Source organism: Camellia sinensis, chromosome 9, assembly GCF_055761805.1.
Source record: "Camellia sinensis isolate YWXY chromosome 9, ASM5576180v1, whole genome shotgun sequence".
NCBI classification, from domain to species: domain Eukaryota; kingdom Viridiplantae; phylum Streptophyta; class Magnoliopsida; order Ericales; family Theaceae; genus Camellia; species Camellia sinensis.
The window spans coordinates 177,731,716-177,749,712 of NC_138969.1; the positions used below are offsets into that span (position 1 = coordinate 177,731,716).

The 17,997-nt window shown below is 37.1% G+C and overlaps 3 protein-coding genes across 5 annotated transcripts; all 3 read left to right on the forward strand.

The window, feature by feature from the left end:
• The first annotated feature begins 632 nt into the window (after positions 1-632).
• On the forward strand, positions 633-4,792 carry LOC114291586 (DNA N(6)-methyladenine demethylase ALKBH1A-like). Of its 2 annotated transcripts, XR_014340676.1 has the most exons (8): positions 633-944; positions 1,039-1,101; positions 1,765-1,906; positions 2,290-2,428; positions 2,618-2,684; positions 2,791-2,933; positions 3,160-3,245; positions 4,082-4,792. XR_014340676.1 is itself a non-coding variant. In XM_082888106.1 (7 exons), exons 1-6 carry the CDS (start codon positions 727-729, stop codon positions 2,903-2,905), a joined length of 744 nt encoding a protein of 247 aa, XP_082744232.1. In that variant the 5' UTR covers positions 634-726; the 3' UTR covers positions 2,906-2,933; positions 3,160-4,792. The 2 variants fall into 2 exon arrangements, 1 of the variants encoding a protein (XP_082744232.1); XM_082888106.1 differs by having other exon boundaries at positions 634-944; positions 3,160-4,792.
• On the forward strand, positions 4,760-10,046 carry LOC145788942 (uncharacterized). 2 transcript variants are annotated; one of them, XM_082888107.1, is made up of 2 exons: positions 4,760-5,952; positions 9,336-10,046. In XM_082888107.1, exons 1-2 carry the CDS (start codon positions 5,358-5,360, stop codon positions 9,482-9,484), a joined length of 744 nt encoding a protein of 247 aa, XP_082744233.1. In that variant the 5' UTR covers positions 4,760-5,357; the 3' UTR covers positions 9,485-10,046. The 2 variants fall into 2 exon arrangements, with proteins under 2 accessions (XP_082744233.1, XP_082744234.1); XM_082888108.1 differs by having other exon boundaries at positions 9,388-10,046.
• A 5,915-nt stretch (positions 10,047-15,961) lies between these two features.
• On the forward strand, positions 15,962-17,440 carry LOC145799948 (uncharacterized). The gene is made up of 2 exons (XM_082889593.1): positions 15,962-16,206; positions 16,285-17,440. Exons 1-2 carry the CDS (start codon positions 15,962-15,964, stop codon positions 17,438-17,440), a joined length of 1,401 nt encoding a protein of 466 aa, XP_082745719.1.
• Positions 17,441-17,997: the final 557 nt, after the last annotated feature.

The following is a 17,997-nucleotide window of genomic DNA, read 5'->3' on the forward strand; positions in this document are numbered from 1 at the left end:
TTAGCGACTAAAAATATTTTAGTCGCCGTATATTAAGTTTTGGCTACTAAAACTATTTAGTCGCCGAATGAAAAATAAAAAATTGTTTTTACCTTTGGCGACCAAAAAGTTTTGGTCGCCAATTATTTATTTTTAGCGACAAAAACATTTTTTCGTCGTCGTATAGTTAGGTTTAGCTACCAAACTTATTTAGTCGTCAAATGAAAAACTTATTTAGAGATGAAGCACTTATTAATTACAATTTTTTATTTAGAAAAAAAAAACATGATCAACATTAAGATAATTTTAATTTTATAAGCTAAATTTAAGCATAAGAATTATTGCAAAACATTATTAATAAAAACAAAGCAAAATTCTATAATAATGTATAATAGCTCGGTACGGGATGTTGATGTAAGTTTGTAATTTTAGCACAAAAAATTATGATTCAGTTGATTCCTAATTTTAGAAAATAAAAATAAATCATTTATAACACAAATTATTATAAAATCTATTAGAGTACTATATAACGTTGCCAAATAAATTTTCCTGAGACCAAAATTAAAATTTGCTTGGCAAAGGTTGAATATGGAAGAGCCAAAAAAAAAAAAAAAAAACAGGAAAATTAAAAAAAAAAAAAATTACCGACCAAAGTAATTTGGTCGCACATAACAAAACGATACTGTTTTGAATGTAATTTAAATTAAGTGAAGCACAGTGCCGACCAAACGGTTTGGTAGGGAAAAAATGCCCTATAATAGCCAGGTGAAATTTTCAAACTCTTTTATACAGTATATACCGCGAACCACTCCCGCGAACCACTCCTCACACGCACCTCATCTTCGATTCTCCTGCTCCATTGCAGTCACCAAAGTCGCTCCTCCTCCATCATCGCAGTCGCGTGTGTGGCTTCTTCGACCAAGCATCAGTGGCGCTTCAAGAAGTACTTGGGCCTCCATTGTTAGGTATGTATGTTATCTCTGTTTCTCTCTCTCTCTCTCTCTCTCTCTCAATCTTTGTATTACTCACATGGTTGCTCTCTATTTTCGCACCTAACAGCACCACCATCACCATTTTTCTGCTACTACCAGTTCGCCTATCTTCAAACAACCCTAAGATCAAGTATGGGTCCTCTCTTTCTTTGTCGCTCAATTTCTCTATTTTCCTTTGTTTTCCCTAATTTTCACAACCAATTTTTTTTGTTTTCCCTAATTTTCAAAACCCTAATGAGTGAATGTTTGAAGGGATGGCCTCAAATCATAGTGCGTGGCTTTGGTTAGTCAATTCAATAAATATAATTAAAATATTAATTTCTTGTTCGAAATCAATTCTTTACGCAAAATCCCTCTTTAGTCTATCAATTATTTGTTGATTCATAGTTGGCTCCATAAAACGAGGGTTCGAATCAAACTCCATGCTTTATAAATACCAATACGAATAACATAAAATAAAAAAGAACATCTAAAGTCTCTGGTGGTGGGTCCTGAGCCAGTGATTGACTAAGTAGGGACCGTGGTCAGTGCTAGTGCTGGAGATGAGGGTATTTTTGGGGCTTGACAGTTGTGCATAGTGGTGAAGAATGTGAATGGCGATGGATTTGTAAGGAGCTTAGGATAGGGAAGAATATTTGTAATTGAAGAGTGACTGAAAGAAAAGTTATTTCTATTATAATGCAATTTACGGGCCTATAAGTGACTTATTTATTGCAGCTAAAGATAGAAAAATTTTAGTTGAGGAAGATAGTTCCTACACAGATGAGGGTTCTGAGTTTTATTCTTTTGTCAGTCATGTTGATGGTCCTAGATGGAAATTTTGTGAGGAACCTGGTGTATCATCAAGAGGAAATATGTTGAAATCGATACCAGCATCTGGTTTGCTACGGAAGTTACGGTGGAGTACTCTTGGACTGCAATTTGACTGGTCCAAGGTGATTGCTAATTTCATATTGTTCTTTTTCAGTTTTTATCTCAAATTGAGTACTATGGCCTTTATTTCTTTCAATACTACCCATTTGGACCATGATTGGTATTGCTTCAAGCTATGAGGTCACCACTGTGAATTTCTATATCGTTTGATGTCTATTGAACTTTCATAAGATATTTGCACCAATTATCTGTTTTGACCTGTGTCCCGTGTAAGTTTTTTCATCAATTGGCTTGAATTACAATTCTAGTACATGTCATATTGCACATCTTTGTTTAATTAGCATGAACACTGGTCATCAATTTATTTTGAACATTGTTTCATTGTAGTTCTGTGAGATACACTCGTTAGTAATATCTGAAGTAACTTTCTTACATGTTTGTACAGCGGAATTACAATGTATCTCTTCCACACAACAAGACCCCCGATGCTCTTTGCCAATTGGCTAAAAAGATGGCAGCACCTGCAATGCTAGGTGGGGAACAATTTTGCCCAGAAGCTGCAATAGTGAATTACTTCGGGTTAGGTACTCTTCAGTCATAGCTATCTTTTGAATGTTGTGTTTGGTTTTAAAGTAGATTATGAGAATTTGTGTATTTGTGTAGTTAATTTTTTTTCCTGAGAATTTAGTTATTGAGACGTTAGAAGGAAAGAGCTCATAAACTCAACAAGCCTAATTATTTAGTAAAAAATGTTTGTGCACTGTTCATGCCAGGTGATACACTTGGGGGCCACCTTGATTACATGGAAGCGGATTGGACTAAACCTATTGTTAGCATCAGGTATCATGCTATTCATTAGACGCTCACATTGACACAAATGCACACACTTCCAATAGAATGAGCTAAAGACATTATATTGGGCCCTGAAATTTCTATTTTCTTTCAGTTTGGGCTGTAAAGCTGTTTTCCTTCTTGGAGGGAAGTCTAGGCAGGATCCATCAATGGCAATGTTCCTTCGAAGTGGTGATATTGTGCTAATGGCTGTTATTGTGGCAATATAGTAATATTCTACATATTTATTAATCCGAGGTGAATTGTGTCATCCTGTTATTAATGTTATTAGGGAACTGTCTTTTCCATTTCATTCTCAGAGGATAGCCCCTTCTTGCTAGCTATAGGAGGCTCCAAGGGAAAATTGGAAATGAGTGGATATAACTTTTTATGCTTCATGCTTTTGCAATTCTCTCTCTATTTTCCCCTCTGAAAGTTGTGTGCAACGGAATGGAAGTAACTTTTTTTTGGCTCATATATGCAGGTGTGGGATACACTATTTGATGCGGGGGGTCTCTCGAAGATATGGGAAATATAGTAATCGGAACATATCTTAATCTTTGGTTCTTGGTATTTTCTTTCCTTTCTTTTTTTGTTAGAAGTATACAAATACTATATTTCATTAACAAGTTTAAAAGCTTGCTTCAAGTACCAAGTTACTTGCCTTGACCCCCTTAACTATAAGGTGGATGGCCTTCTACAAATGATTCTATATTCCAGTATTCAAATAATCAACGATTTAGTACACACGTATCCTGGAATGGTGCAGGGGTGTAGTTATGCCTTTAAGGTCTTCTAAATTATCTCGAACAAGGTCTAAGTTGAAGTGGAGTGTCAAAGGTGTAGGGAATACAGAGGCAACAAGCCAGTCTGGACATTTACTTCCTCTACTGGTCTGATGTGCTATGTATAGAGAGTGGAAACTGCTGTCACCTGGACTTCAGATCGGACATTCAAATGTCATGATTTCCATCTTCTCCTCCTGTCAATTGTTCCTTGTTTAGTGGAGACTTTTTTCAAGCCAAATATATTGTTAGCTTTAAATGTTGATCAACTATTTGGTTTACTACAACATTCTAGTACTCCTCTAGCATCATCTGCTAGTTGGATGGAAATACAAGGGGGTGCAATATATAGAACATTCTAGGACTAGGACTCCTCGAGCATCATCTGCTAGTTGGATGGAAATAAAAAAGTGGGGGGGAATACACGAAAACTTTCAGCAAAAAACACTCTTTGATTTGTTAGAATATCCGCACAGCTATTGGCTTCTCTGTAGATATGATGAAAAGTCACCACACCAATACTTTAAGCAAAAAACACTCTTGATTTGCTAGAATATCTGCGCAGCTATTGGCTTCTCTGTAGATATGATGAAAAGTCACCACATCCTACCTCCTCAACAGGTACCTGTAGTCAGTTTGCTGTGTTGTTCTGATCTTATGATCTTATGGCTGCTGTGTGGTCCTGGACTCTTTGCAAAATTCTGACTCAGTTTGCTCTGTTCTGATGGTTGCTGGTGATCTAATCTTTCGGCTACTGTAGACCTGTTCTAATTCATAGGTTGTTGCTGGTTTTATGTCACCTGCTGGGTTGTTTGATTGAGTATGCAAGATGCTGGTGTTCAGTCCTTAGGCTGACTGATCTGTTCTGTTCTGTTGGCTGCAAGTGTTCTGTTCTTATGGCTGCTGTGGTCTGTTCTAATATGTTCTTATGGCTGCTGGTCTGTTCTGTCCTTAGGCTGAGTATGCAAGTTTCTGTTCTGTTCTGTTGGCTGCAAGTGATCTGTTCTTATGGCTGCTATGGTCAGTTCTGATTTGTTCTAACTGTTGCTGGTGTATCGATCTGAGTATGAAAGCTGCTGGTGATTTGATTTAGTTTTGCTGGTGTATTGATCTTTTTTGCTGGTTTAGTTTTGCTGGTGTATTGATCTGTTCCTTCCGTTGGTTTCTCACCAACTTAGGGGTGCTCCTGCACCCCTCCTCTTTTTCTCTTTATTGGTGTAATGTGTTTCGTATCTTGTACTACATTTTCATCAATGAAGTCCCTTACTTTGCCGTTCAAAAAAAAAATTATAAAATTTGTGAGGTGGTAATTATCTGTGTTAGACCCAAAAATGAGTTGTTTTAAGAGCACTGAGAAATTCAACCATCTATAATTTTTTTTGATGAGATTGATGGGTTGGCACCTTGCCGCACTAGGCAGCAAGATCAGACACATAATTCAGTTGTTTCCACCTTGCTTGCTCTATTAGATGGTTTAAAATCTAGAGGCTCAGTTGTAGTAATAGGTGCAACAAATCGTCCTGATGCTGTTGATCCAGCTTTAAGACGACCTGGTAGATTTGTTAGGGAGATTTATTTCCCACTTCCATCAGTTGAAGACAGAGCAGCTATTCTCTCGCTTCATACACAAAGTTGGCCAGAGCCAGTCACTGGATCAGTGCTCAATTGGATTGCTAGAAGAACTGTAGGTTTTGCTGGTGCTGATCTGCAGGCTCTTTGTACCCAAGCAGCCATTATAGCCCTGAGGAGGAACTGCCCCTTGCAAGAAATATTGTCTGTAGCTGAAAAGAAAGCTTCTCATGGTAAACGTCCTCTTCCCACCTTTGCGGTGGATGAGAGGGATTGGTTGGAGTCTCTTGCATGTGCACCACCTCTATCCTCTCAACGGGGAGCAGGAATGGCTGCAAATGATGTGGTATCCTCACCTCTTTGCAGCCATCTTATTCCTTGTCTGTGGCAACTGCTGTCTAGATTGCTTGTTTCCCTTTATCTTGATGAACGTCTCTTGTTGCCTCCTCATCTTTATAAAGCTGCCACACTCGTCAAAAGTGTAATTGTTTCTGCTTTGGATAAGGAGAAAGTGCCGAGTGATCATTGGTGGTTCCGTGTTCATGACTTGCTTCAAGAAACAGATGTTTTGAGAGAGATTGAGATTAACCTTTCATGTGGTGGCATTTTAATTGGACAGGCTAGTGATTCCAATTTTGATGATTGGGGTGAGGGTACTAATGATGACAGTTTGAAGTACAAATATCCAAAAGATCAGCAAATAGGTACTCGACCTAGTTTGTTGCAGAATATATATTATGCATCAGCAAATAAGTTAGGATTCCGCATGCTGATTTCTGGAAGCCCCAGATCTGGCCAGAGGTATCTTGCTTCTTGCCTTCTCCACTGCTTTGTTGGGAATATGGAAATCCAAAAGGTTGATTTGGCTACAATTTCACAAGAGGGACACAGAGATGTAACTCAAGGAGTTACTCGAATATTAGGTATGTTTCCTTTCTTAATCTTGTCTTCTAGATGCATGATTCTGAATAACTTGGATTTTTATTCAGTTTCATTTACAAATCAATACATCCATTGTTACATGACACACTTTGTGCATCTTACATGGTTCCTATCTTTCTAGTTGATATAGGTTTATGTTTAATGGAACTCGACAGAAATGAGGTCTCTTGGTGAAGGATCCATCGAATTTATAAACCTTTGGACACAAGGATACATAACACTAATGTTGTGTTTGGATCTTGGATTTGTGAAGGGAAAAGGAAAGGGAAGAAATTTGTGGAAAAATTTTGCTTCTATTTCATTCACTTTTCCCTTCCCTTTTTCTTTTTCCTCTACAAATCCAAGAGTTTCCAACTTTTGTTCTCCTATACCCTAGGGTAAAACTTGTGTTCTTAGCTTACAGGCACTTAATATGAGTACCTCATTCATCTCAAAGTCTCAATATGTTAGGAAAATGAACATATTAAGATAGTATCGGTGTCATGTTGTGTTCAACAGAGTTTGATTATGCATTTTGAGGTGTCCCTGTAACATAATTCTAGGCACTTTGGAGAAAGTAAAGAGACTGCTCTCGCAAGGATGGATGGATGCCCTTATGATGAGTGTTATGTATCAAAGCTCCAGTTCCATTGAATGTTTTGTATTAAAGCTTGAGTCATGACAGTAAAATTTTGCCTTACTAATCAAATTGATCATTCAACAGTGTGTTCTGCTTATGTAGTTAAATGATTGATTTCTATTCTTATTGTAGTTTAGCCAGTGTGAAACCTAGTGCTTTGATTTCTGGAGTCTTGAACTTTGATTTGATTGGTTTCACTGTGCTGTATTTACATCGTGGTTTCTTGATATCCAAAATTTTGCTTTTGCCTTAGTTAAATGTTTCTATGATGCATTCTGTTTATGTAGTTAAATGATTGATTTCTATTCTTATTGTAGTTTAGTGAGTGTGAAATCTGGTATTTTAAGTTTTAGAGTTTTGTACCTTTATTCTATTGCTTTTACTGTGCTGTGCTCTATTTATGTCTTGGTTTCTTGATATCCAAATTTTTGCTCTTCCCTTAAGTAAATGTTGTTAGGCCTCTTTGGCACCTTCTCTTTCTCTGGATGCTGCTCACTTGTTATTGGAACACGTGTATGACTTGCATCATTTGTCAACACAAAATCCTCCTTCCCCCAAGTAACTGAACTGAAGTCACCAGTTTTTTGACATACATGAGGCATGAAAAGCTGATATCTTAACCTTGAGGAGGATTGGTGGTAATTTAACAAAAAGGATGGGTTAATGATGTTGTCAAAAGCTTAGTTCTGGGTTTGGATAATTTAGTATAGAATACTTAAATTTTTATAATAGAAATTATAAATTTACTTTAAGTGGACTTTGTTAATAAAAGAACTCTATATATTCTTATTGTTGATATTAGTTGAATTCAATGCATAAGCTACACGTTTTTACAATACATCAAAGATTTGGATGTGGAGTAACTTGTAGAACTTGTCCTCAGCTTCTTCATAAATTCCTTGTTCTAACTGATTTTTAGATGCTATGCTTATCAAAAAAAGGGGCTGCAGTTTTTGAATGATAGGGTCCCTGTGGCCATTGCTTGTGGTAGTTGTAAGATCCGGGGTTTCCAGGCGTGAGTGAGAACACATGTTTGAATATGAGGGTAGCCACTTTGTGCAAAAAATACCAGCCTACCCTTCTGAGCAGCTGGTTTTGTGGGAACAACATAGGGTTATTTATTTAGGTTGCCATATGCCTTATGTTATCGTAAATTTAGCTTCCACTTTCCATCCACTCCCCATTAGAAGGAGATTTTGTAAACCTAAAGCTTTTTCCTTTTTCCTGATTATTTTACATAATGGTTATATAAGAACGCAGATTTACATACATCGAATTTGGTGAACATATCTTGAGTCCAAATTTTTCCGAGTTTCCAAATTTATGGCCAAATTTGAAAAGTTTGAATGTTTAATATTTTGACCAAAATTTGTTGAATGTCAATCGAGTTTCTAGAAATTCGTCAATTTAATGTAAAATACTAAAAGTCCATATTTCCCGGAAATTTGAATTCCAAATTTTCTAATTTTTGCTAAATATTTCAACTTTATGGTCGAATTTTGACCAATTTGGATAGGTCAGTTGGTCTGATCTGACTTTTCATGAACTTTCATGTTAAACACCCAATTTATAACCACATTTTATCATTCTAATTGTGATAATGCATAAATGCATCTGAGTTTAATATTTATTGATGGCAGTATAACTCAAAAACTCAGGATGTTAGGTAATGACCTGACTGTGTATATCAAACTCTCACACCTTCCCTCATCCCCATGTGTGATCCTTTCTTGCATGTGACTAAAACATAAATTCAATTGAACCAGGAGCACAAATAGACAGGAAACGAAGTGCACAAACAAATGTAGTGGCAATTACACAAGCAAGGTTTAAAGTGATGTCTCATGGAACCAAAACTTTGGTATCATGTTTTTTTGGGTGAAACTTTGATATCATGTTAGGTAATCAATTGTCCCAAAAGCTTAAGCTATTAGAGGATGTCCCAAGAAAGTATATTAAACTCTTGCTTGCTTCCTGTTTATTGTGCGGCTACCATAATTATTTCTTAATAATCATGTCAATGGCAAAATGCTCAATAGATAGGAACACTACTGGGAATGGTCTTCTTAACTCATGCACTAGTCAATCCTGTTGGCTCTTCGTCTTAATTATGAACTGATAAAAAAAATTCCTGACTAAAACTTCCTTGCAATTGATGGCTGTAGGGTTTTGTGATTTAATTTCTTAAACTTGATTTGCAGGACCATAGACTTTCTTAAGTTTTGTCCACCGCTAATATATATTTTTGGGAGTCATTACCTATTGAATTGTATTCTTGGTCCTTTCAACAACTCTCTTCATATATCTTTTTAAAGGATGGTGCTTACCATGGACAGTATTGCTTACAGCATATGCTTTTGAATTTGTGTATGTCAAGGGAGATGTGGAGCCAATTATTGTCCTTGTTTGAAGTGTCTTGGCTCTTCTGTCTTGCCTGGATCTGTAATGGAGTTATTTAAAAATTGAATTGGTGGTCATTTCTTTTGGAATCTACATTTTCCTTAGGGATGCCGATAATTTGTCATTTGTTGGTTTTATAGGCTCAGATTTGGACAATTGTGATCCATACTAGGTATTTTTGTGAACACATGCTTCTGTTTGAAATGCATGTGCTTTATTATGCTCTTTGATTTTTATTTATTCGTTGCTAAGGGTTGCTGGCAAGATTATTAAAGTAATGTATGAAATGATGCGTTGGGGACTTTCCATAAATGTGACTATTAACTAGTTATGAACATTGCATAGGTGTCTTGCAAATTATGCTGTATTATAGAAGTTCTTGTGATTATTGGACCAGATTTTGGGCTGTTTCTGGGCTGAACTGGTGCCCTGAGGTCTCTGCTGGTATGCTGAGGCTGTTGAGCAGATCTGCTATGCTGATTGATCTGAGCTGAAAAGGGAGGTTGATTCTGGGTTGATCTGGTGCCCTGAAGCCATGGTTTGCATAGGTCTGCTCTGCTGCCTATTGAACAGAGTTGCTATGCTGCTGATTTCTGATATGTTCAAATACAGTCTTGGTTTCTGCTGTGTTGTAATAATTGCTCAGATATGTTTAGGCTATTCTTGGCATTAGGACTGAGATGCAGGTAAATCTGTCACCAATATTTGGAGGTGGAAGCTGGGCTTTGCAGATTGGTAGTCTCGCTGAGGTAGGCAGCTGGTCTGTTCTGTTTGTGAAGGTAATCTGGCTCCAGTGTTGCTCCATTGGAATGATCTGTCTGCTCTGTTGGAAGTTGGAAGCTGGTCTGGCTCCACTGTTGCCCCCTTGGAATGTAGCAGATTGTAATAGCCTCATACCTTGTTATTTTCTTTGATTTTTTTGTTCTTTTAATTTTTGGTGAGAGCAAAGTGTAGTTTGAGATTGAATTTTTAGTGATTGTTTTTGCCAAAACACAGATTGTACGTACTATTGCTCTTGTATATATGTTAAATTCTCAAGTTTTCTTCTTAGTTAAATTCTTTGGCTGTGTTGAATGAATTTTGTTCCTTAATTGTGGTACCGAAACTGTGAGCAATTTTTAATTTTTTAAATGTTATTGTTCCTTAATTGTGGTTGGGTTGAATGAATTTTGTTTGATATTGGATTGAATGTTTAAAAACAAAAATTGAATGTTCTGGAAAAAAAAATAGAGATTTGGCAACTAAAATCATTGGTCGGCAATTCCTTACCTTTTGGCGACTAAATTGTTAGTCGGCGATTCCTTGACTTTTGGCGACCAAAATTTTTTGGTCGCGAAATGTCACAATTGGCGACCAAAATTTTTGGTCGTGGAATGTCACAATTGGCGACCAAACTTTTTGGTCATTGAATGTGATAATTGGCGACCAAACTTTTTGGTCGCGAAATGTGTCAATTGGCGACTACGATATTTGGTCGGGAAAATATCACTTTTCGCGACCAAAATGTTTTAGCGACTAAATGAATTCGTCGCGGTAATAATATATTTAGCAACCAAAAATTTAGTCGGCAAATCCGATTTTTCCCGACCAACCAAAATTTTGGTCGCGAATTACTTTTGCCGACCCTCAATTGGCGACCAAAGTAGCGACCAAAAAAATTGGTCGCGGATAACTTTTGCCGACCAAAAATGGACTTTTAGCGACCAATTTTTTGGTCGGCAAATGTGTTATTTCTTGTAGTGTATACACCAATTTCACCCTCCTCCTTAAGGGTCTCTCCCTCTCCACCCCTCCCTATCTCTCTCTCTTTGCGCGGGTTACAGTGGGAGAAGATAGGGATGGAGGTCCTTAACAAGAATCATATTCATATCATATCCTACTACTCATTATCTCTATATTTTCATTGGTTACCTTTAACTTCAACGGCGCAACAGCAGCCAATCCTCATCCCAAAACTAAACCTGCACAGCCCAGGACTCTTAATCCAGCCATCAAGAAAATATGTGATTCAACCGATTACTCTGCAGATTGTGCCTCATCCATCGTTCCATATCTTATTAATGGCAAGACTGATCGTGCTTCGGTCCTCGTTATGCAAGTGAATGCAGGCATCCATGCCACTGAACTCGGTATTCAGATCGCCAAGCGAGCTATGAGTCAACCTTCTACCTCCTATGTAGCTCAACGCGTAAACCTTTGCCTCCAGGAATATGATTCTGCATTGGATGATTGGAAAGGAGCGCTTGGTTTTGTCAAAGCTAGACGGGAATTTGAAGTCGCTAATGTGCTTACCACTATTGTGTCTCATACTTCGGTTTGTGAGGACAGCTTCGCTGAAGACCCAACATTTAACATGAGTACCTTTCCATTTGTTAAAATTAACGATTTAATCCGAAAGATGGCTGGTAGCGCTCTATCAATTCGGATTAACGCCTTCCCCGAAAAATAATCATTTTCCCCTAAAATACATACATATATAGGATGTGAAAAAAGAGTCGGTCATTGTTTTAATTTGTTTGAAGTTATATAATGGACACCGCAGGGGCGGAGGGAGCATGTGACTGGGGGAGGGGGCCACGTGCCTCCTGGATTTTGGGATTTTTTTTTTTTTATTCAAACATAAAAAAAAATATTTTAAATAAAATATTATAAAATATTATTAAAGTGAAATGTCAATAACATTTTAAAAATTATGAAAATAATAATGGTTGTTTTGATTGAAAATATAGAGATTATTATAAATAAACCATATTAGTTATGAAAATTTTTTAATGTAGCGGCAATGTTATTATTAGTGATATGCAAGTATAAGTAATCTCATTATAAAAATATGAAATTTATTAGATTGTTAATTACATTTGACATGTGAGGTTCATTCTGTATGCGTTTATTTACCATCAGTGGATGATATCACATACCAATGATGACGTGGTATTACCATTATATTGAATTTTTAATCAAATTTTTTATCAAAAAATAATTTATCATTATATAATTTATTTTAAGGCTTATATCCATTTTTTTTCTTTGTGTTGTCCATGATACACTAGTTACAAATAACATTCAGCTTGTTTGTTTCAAGTTTTTAGAAAATTTACTATTTTATTTTTCGTATTTTAATGTTTTGAATGAATTTTTTTAATATTTTAAGCAATTTTTTTAATTTTTAGACACACCTAACATAAATACACTTAAAAAATATAATATTTGTAAAAAAAAATATTTAAAAAATACATTAAATGCCAAAAAATAATAAATAAATAAATAACGAAAATTCAGTATATTTTTTGTATTTTTGTGTATTTATTAATTTTTTACAAATATTTTACTATTTAGATACATCTAAGTAAGGTGCATCTAAAAAAGTAAAAAAATTACTTAAATTCAAAAAATATTTACTAAAAATAAAAAAATACGAAAAAATAAAAAAATTCAATTTTCAAAAAACTGAATTCAGAAAACTAAAATCAAACACACTAATTATTTTTTTTTTATGTTTCTTGATATCAATCATAAAAATTTGTGTGAAATACTTTTGTAAAAATTATTGTAATTAATAAGTGCCCCACCTAATTTAAGTTTCTGGCTCCGCCATACCAATGGCATTGATGCAATGCAACTAACACCCTTTCGTATTTACGATATTGGAGTTGGAGTTGACAATACTACTGTAATTTTCACAATTTATTGATTACAAATTTAATAGAAAGGCGGAGGATTCTCTCTGGTCCAAAATTTAGACTAGAGGGATTTGTTTGGTTTTGTGGGGTCTACTATAGATTTCATTTCGATGATTCGAACCATTCATTTTGTTAGGCACTTCGTATACTTCACTCACAAAAAAAAAGGGGGTCGATCTGAAAATTACAACTTATTCAATTTATCATATTTTTCACAAAAAAAAAATGAGGTTTTTAAAAAATGAACCATATATTTTTTTATAACAAAAATAATAAATTGAATAAGTTACAATTAACAGATCGATCTCATTCTTTTTATGGATGAAATATATGAGGTGTCAAACAAAATGAATTATTAGGATTATCGAAATGGGACTAGTGATAGCCCCACGGGCCTAAACAACCCTATAATCCAAATTTTGAATGGTCGGAAATCCTCCTCCTAAAAGAAATATAATGTTATAACTTGAACCTAAAGATTGTATGTGATAGACAATGAATGGTTTTTAAGTGATAAGGAGTAGTTATTTATATTTATACTATTTTAATAGAGTCCGGATCGTCTACTGCGGTAGCCTCCGGCGTTTCCAGCAACGGTCCAAAACGACGTCGTTTTGAACTTTTTTTTTTTTTTTGGCCTCTTTTGTCACTTCATCACCACAGACCTTCAAGCAAAACCAGACCCTCTTTTCTCTCTCTCTCTCTTCAACCCTTTGATGTACCAGTCATAATCTTGAACCTTAAACTGTTGTCCAAATGCAACTTTTTTTGTCTTCAAAATACCACCATCATGTCACCATAGTCAAAAAGCTCACATGCATTTCACAGATTCGAAAAACACAAACGCACACCAATTAAACCAAACCCAAAACCTTACAATTCGCAAATCACAAACCCATCATAAACCCCCAATGTCAGCTCCAACAACCTGCTCATCAAAAAAGGAGGTAACTACTTTGCAAAATCAAAGCCCTAACTTGAAGAGGGAGAGAAAGCTCACATGGCCAAAACACCACAAAACTTTAAGCAAAACCGAAAAAATGAGTCGGTCGGCAGTATGAAGTAAAAATTATGAAGGGAAAAAGAGGCCGAAAAGTCACAAACCCATTATAAACCCCCAATTTCAGCTCCAACAACTTGCTCATCAGAAAAGGAGGTAAGTTTCTTTGCAAAATCAAACCCTAACTTGAAGAGAGAGAGAGAGAGAGAGAGCTCACATAGCCAAAAATACCATAGAACTTTAAGCAAACTGAAAAGACGAGTCCGTCGACGGGATGAGATGAAGTAAAAATGATGAGGTGAAAAAAAAAAATCCAAAACAACGTCGTTTTGGACCACCGCAGGAGGCGCCACAAGCAACCGCGACAGACAATCCAGGCTCATTTTAATAAGAGAAGGAAGACTAGACCTGGTGTCTAAATTTTTGTTTGTTTCTCCTTATATCATGTGTTCCTCTCTCATTTTTCTATTTAAAATTTGAAAAAAAAAAAAAAATATATATATATATATAGATAAAGAAGGGCACAGGACTCAAGTCAACTATCCCACACCAACGAGAGAAAAAGGAAAAAGTAAAGATTGACAAAAACTCTGAGACCTAGAGCTTGAGGTTATGGAGGATGGAGGATGGAATCCGGTGCTAAGAAGAAGACGAGTTGCAAACCAATACAATAGATCAGTGGATTTTGGAGTGTTTACTATCTTTGTGGATGACATCCCAAACTCAATGACTCCGAAGGGTTTGTACACTCTGTTTAATAAGTTTGGTGTTGTAAAGGATGCATTCATCCCGGTCAAAAGACGAAAAGCGACGGGGTCAAGGTTTGGTTTTGTGAGGTATGAGTGCAAGGTGGCTGCCGAAATGGTGGTGCTGAAGGTTGATGGTTTATGGTGCGAAAATAAGGCCCTGAAAGTAAATAAAGCAGAGTTCAAAAAAGGAGAGTTTAAGCAGCATACAATGACTAACAGAGGAGATGATCCGATGATGCAGCGTCCACAGAGGAGTTTTGGGCATAGAAGGATGGATGGTTCATGTCGAAGATCGTTTGCAGAAGTAGTCCAGAGTGGTGGTAGTAATGAGAAGATGAAGGTAGTTGTAAAGGCATTCGAAGTTGGAAATGGGTGGCTTTATGACAGTGTAATTGTAAAGTTGAAATCATTTTTCTCCTTTGATGAGTTTAAAAAGGAGGTCGGTAAAAAAGGTATGGAGGAAGTAAGAGTCAGAGAAGGAGGAGGAAGGGTAGCACTGCTAACTTTCAAGTCCCAGCAACATAAAAGGGAGGCCAGAACCAAGCTACAAGAGTGGATGCTAAAATGGTGTGATTCTATTACAGATTGGGAAAAAGGCAAGTATGTTGAAAATGAAAGGTGTGTGTGGCTAACATGTGCAGGTGTACCATTTAATTTGTGGAACGTTAATACATTCAGAGACATTGGCAAATTTTGGGGTGAAGTTGTCCAATTTGATGATGATATTACTACTCAAAATTCTCTTCAGTGGGGAAAGGTGCGAGTGATTACTTCCAGAATGGAGTTCATCAATACGGTGATCCATGTTGAATGTAATGGAAGCCTATTCCCAGTTAGAGTGTGTGAGGAGATCCCAGGAGCAAGTAAGCTGTGTCACTGCAGCAGTTCCTACATGGAAAACAAGGTACTGGTCTTATGGCTCAAGATGAAGTGGATCAACAGTCGAAAAATGGTGAGGCAGACAAGGAGGAACATGAAGATGATCACATAAGGAAGGAGGATCGGTGCAGAAACGATGAGTTAGTAGGTGACGATCAGGTTATGGTGGACTGCGATGCAGGGGAAAAAGATGAACGTAATGAGTGTCTATCTGTATCAGCCGTAAAAGAAACAGATGATGGCATGGGAAATCAAAAAGTCAAAGGAGATAGTTTGGAGGGTAGGTTAGTGAATACGGCAACCCCAAGAAATGAAATTCAAATTGTTGAAGGCCATGTTTGTACCCCTGGGTTTATCAGAAGCCTTAGTGGACAAGAGAGTTTAAGGCCTAAACTAAACTGAGAGGTGGTGCTGGATGGGCTTCAGGATGGGGTAGAGGAGAATAGGCCCACCACTGTTTTTTCAAACCTTAGTGACTGTGCAGCCCAAACTCAACTTAGGCCCCTTGTTCAACAAGAAGCTGAGCTAAGAGTAACAGCCAAAGATAACCCAGTAAGGAAAGGAAAGCCCACTCAAGCAGTGGTAAATAGATGTGATCAGGTTGGTGTTAATCTACGAAATAGGTCAAAAAGGCACAAAAATTAGATCAAGCAAAAAGAAGTGATGCGTAGCAACTGCTTCAAGCAAGGAGCTATCTTCAGAGCAGCTGCAGCTGCTATATCAATGTCAGTAGAGCAAAGTCTCAACACTAGGAGGAGAAATAAGTTATTAAATGAAGCCCAAGCTACCATGGAAGTTGGGAAAATTCTGGGATTGGACTTTGAAGGTAAGGAGAATGAGGTGATGGGCAAGTTGGTTGAACTCGAAGAGAAGGATATGGAGAGAGCAGAAGGGGAAGCTGCAGTGCCGTAATTCTGGTAAGGATTCAAGATAGGAGTTCTCAGGAGTGTGTAGATTTTTATGATTTTATTATCATGGAATACTAGGGGTCTGCGAAGACCCGAGAAGAGAACAAAAATTAAGAGTTTAGTTCGGGTGAGGAATGTAGATGTCCTTCTGATACAGGAGACAAAGAGAAGCTCAGTAGATGATAATTTTGTCAAGTCCTTATGGCCGTGGGAGGAGCTAGAGTACATGGAGGCGGGTGCAGAAGGAAGTGCTGGTGGTTTGCTATGCTTGTGGAATCCACAGATTTTCGAGCTTGAGGAGTGTTGTAGTTCCAGGAACTTCGTGCTTTTATCAAGTATTGCCCATCATACTTTTAATTGTACTCTTATTAATGTGTACGCACCCAATGATGTGCTCAAAAGAAGGAAACTATGGGCATCCCTAGCAACACTGAATCAGTCATACCCAAGCCCCTGGTGTATAGGTGGTGACTTCAAAGAAATCAGATTTATAAGCGAAAGAAAAGGGTGCTCTAGAAGGGAAAGAGGAATGAAGGATTTTAATGATTTTATTGATAAACTGGAGCTTGTAGATATGCAAATGGTAGGCAGGCAGTTCACTTGGTGTAATGCGATGGATGGAAATAGATGGAGTAGAATAGATAGATTTTTAATCAATCCGAGGTGGCTGGAAGAGTTCAAGTTCAAACAGTGGGGACTGCCTAAGTGTATGTCTGATCACTGCCCAATACTCCTTATGGAGGATGAGAGGGATTGGGGCCCAAAACCATTTCACTTTATTAATGCATGGTGTTTGCATCCCAAATTCAAAGCAGAAGTGAAGAACTGTTGGGAAGGATACCAGGTTAGTGGTTGGGCTAGTTTCAGACTTTTGAAAAAATTGGGTAATCTGAAAGTCCATCTGAGGAGGTGGAACAGTGAAGTCTTTGGCAACATTGATGAGAAGCTGAAAAAAGCAGAGGAGGAACTACACGAGTGGGATCTGATAGCTGAAGAAAGGAATCTACAGGATGATAAGATAAAAAGAAGGGTAGAAATAAGAAAAGTAGTTTGGGATCTAAGTAAGAAGAAGGAATGGTTGTGGCTTCAAAAATCTAGAAGGGCCTGGGCTGAAAATGGGGATAAAACTACCAGGTTTTTTCACTTAATGGCAACCAAAAGGCAGAGGAAAAACTTGTTGGACTCAGTTACTGTGAATGGTGTGATTCAGGATGAGCCTGGGATGATTAAATAGGCAGTGGAAAGTCATTTCAAGTCCCTTTTCCATGAGGATTGGAAGAGTAGACCAAAGCTGTCAGGTTTTTTTGACTCAATCAATCCAACTAACTCAGCTGAGTTATTAGAGGCAGAATTTTTGGAAGATGAAATCTGGGAAGCAATTAAAGATTGTGACGGGAATAAAGCACCGGGGCCAGATGGTTTTAATCTAAAATGTTTTCAAAAGTGTTGGGCCGTCATGAAAGGAGAGTTTGTGCAATTGATGACTGAGTTTCACTCTAATGGGAAGTTAGCTAAAGGAATAAATAGCTCATTCATTACCTTAATTCCTAAGAAGGAAAACCCTGTGGAGTTGGGCGATTATAGACCTATAAGCTTGATTAGCTCCATATATAAAATTGTTGCTAAAGTCTTATCAAGAAGGATAAGAAGAGTGCTGCCCAAGATTATTAACGAAGTTCAAACTGCATTCTTGAGCGGAAGACATATTATAGATGGGGTTCTAATTGCCAATGAAGTGGTGGATTGGTGGAAAAGGTCAAAGAAGAAAGGTCTCATCTTAAAGTTGGATTT

What these genes read in the sequence shown, in the direction of transcription:
- LOC114291586 (XM_082888106.1), top strand. Translation starts at nt 727, where the DNA reads ATGCCCTATAATAGCCAGGTGAAATTTTCAAACTCTTTTATACAGTAT. An exon ending in ACTTGGGCCTCCATTGTTAG is followed by an intron (nt 945 to 1,038) that starts GTATGTATGTTA and finishes CGCACCTAACAG; the next exon opens with CACCACCATCACCATTTTTC. An exon ending in AAACCTATTGTTAGCATCAG is followed by an intron (nt 2,685 to 2,790) that starts GTATCATGCTAT and finishes ATTTTCTTTCAG; the next exon opens with TTTGGGCTGTAAAGCTGTTT.
- LOC145788942 (XM_082888107.1), top strand. Translation starts at nt 5,358, where the DNA reads ATGGCTGCAAATGATGTGGTATCCTCACCTCTTTGCAGCCATCTTATT. An exon ending in AGGAGTTACTCGAATATTAG is followed by an intron (nt 5,953 to 9,335) that starts GTATGTTTCCTT and finishes AACATTGCATAG; the next exon opens with GTGTCTTGCAAATTATGCTG.
- LOC145799948 (XM_082889593.1), top strand. Translation starts at nt 15,962, where the DNA reads ATGCGTAGCAACTGCTTCAAGCAAGGAGCTATCTTCAGAGCAGCTGCA. An exon ending in GAAGGGGAAGCTGCAGTGCC is followed by an intron (nt 16,207 to 16,284) that starts GTAATTCTGGTA and finishes ATGGAATACTAG; the next exon opens with GGGTCTGCGAAGACCCGAGA.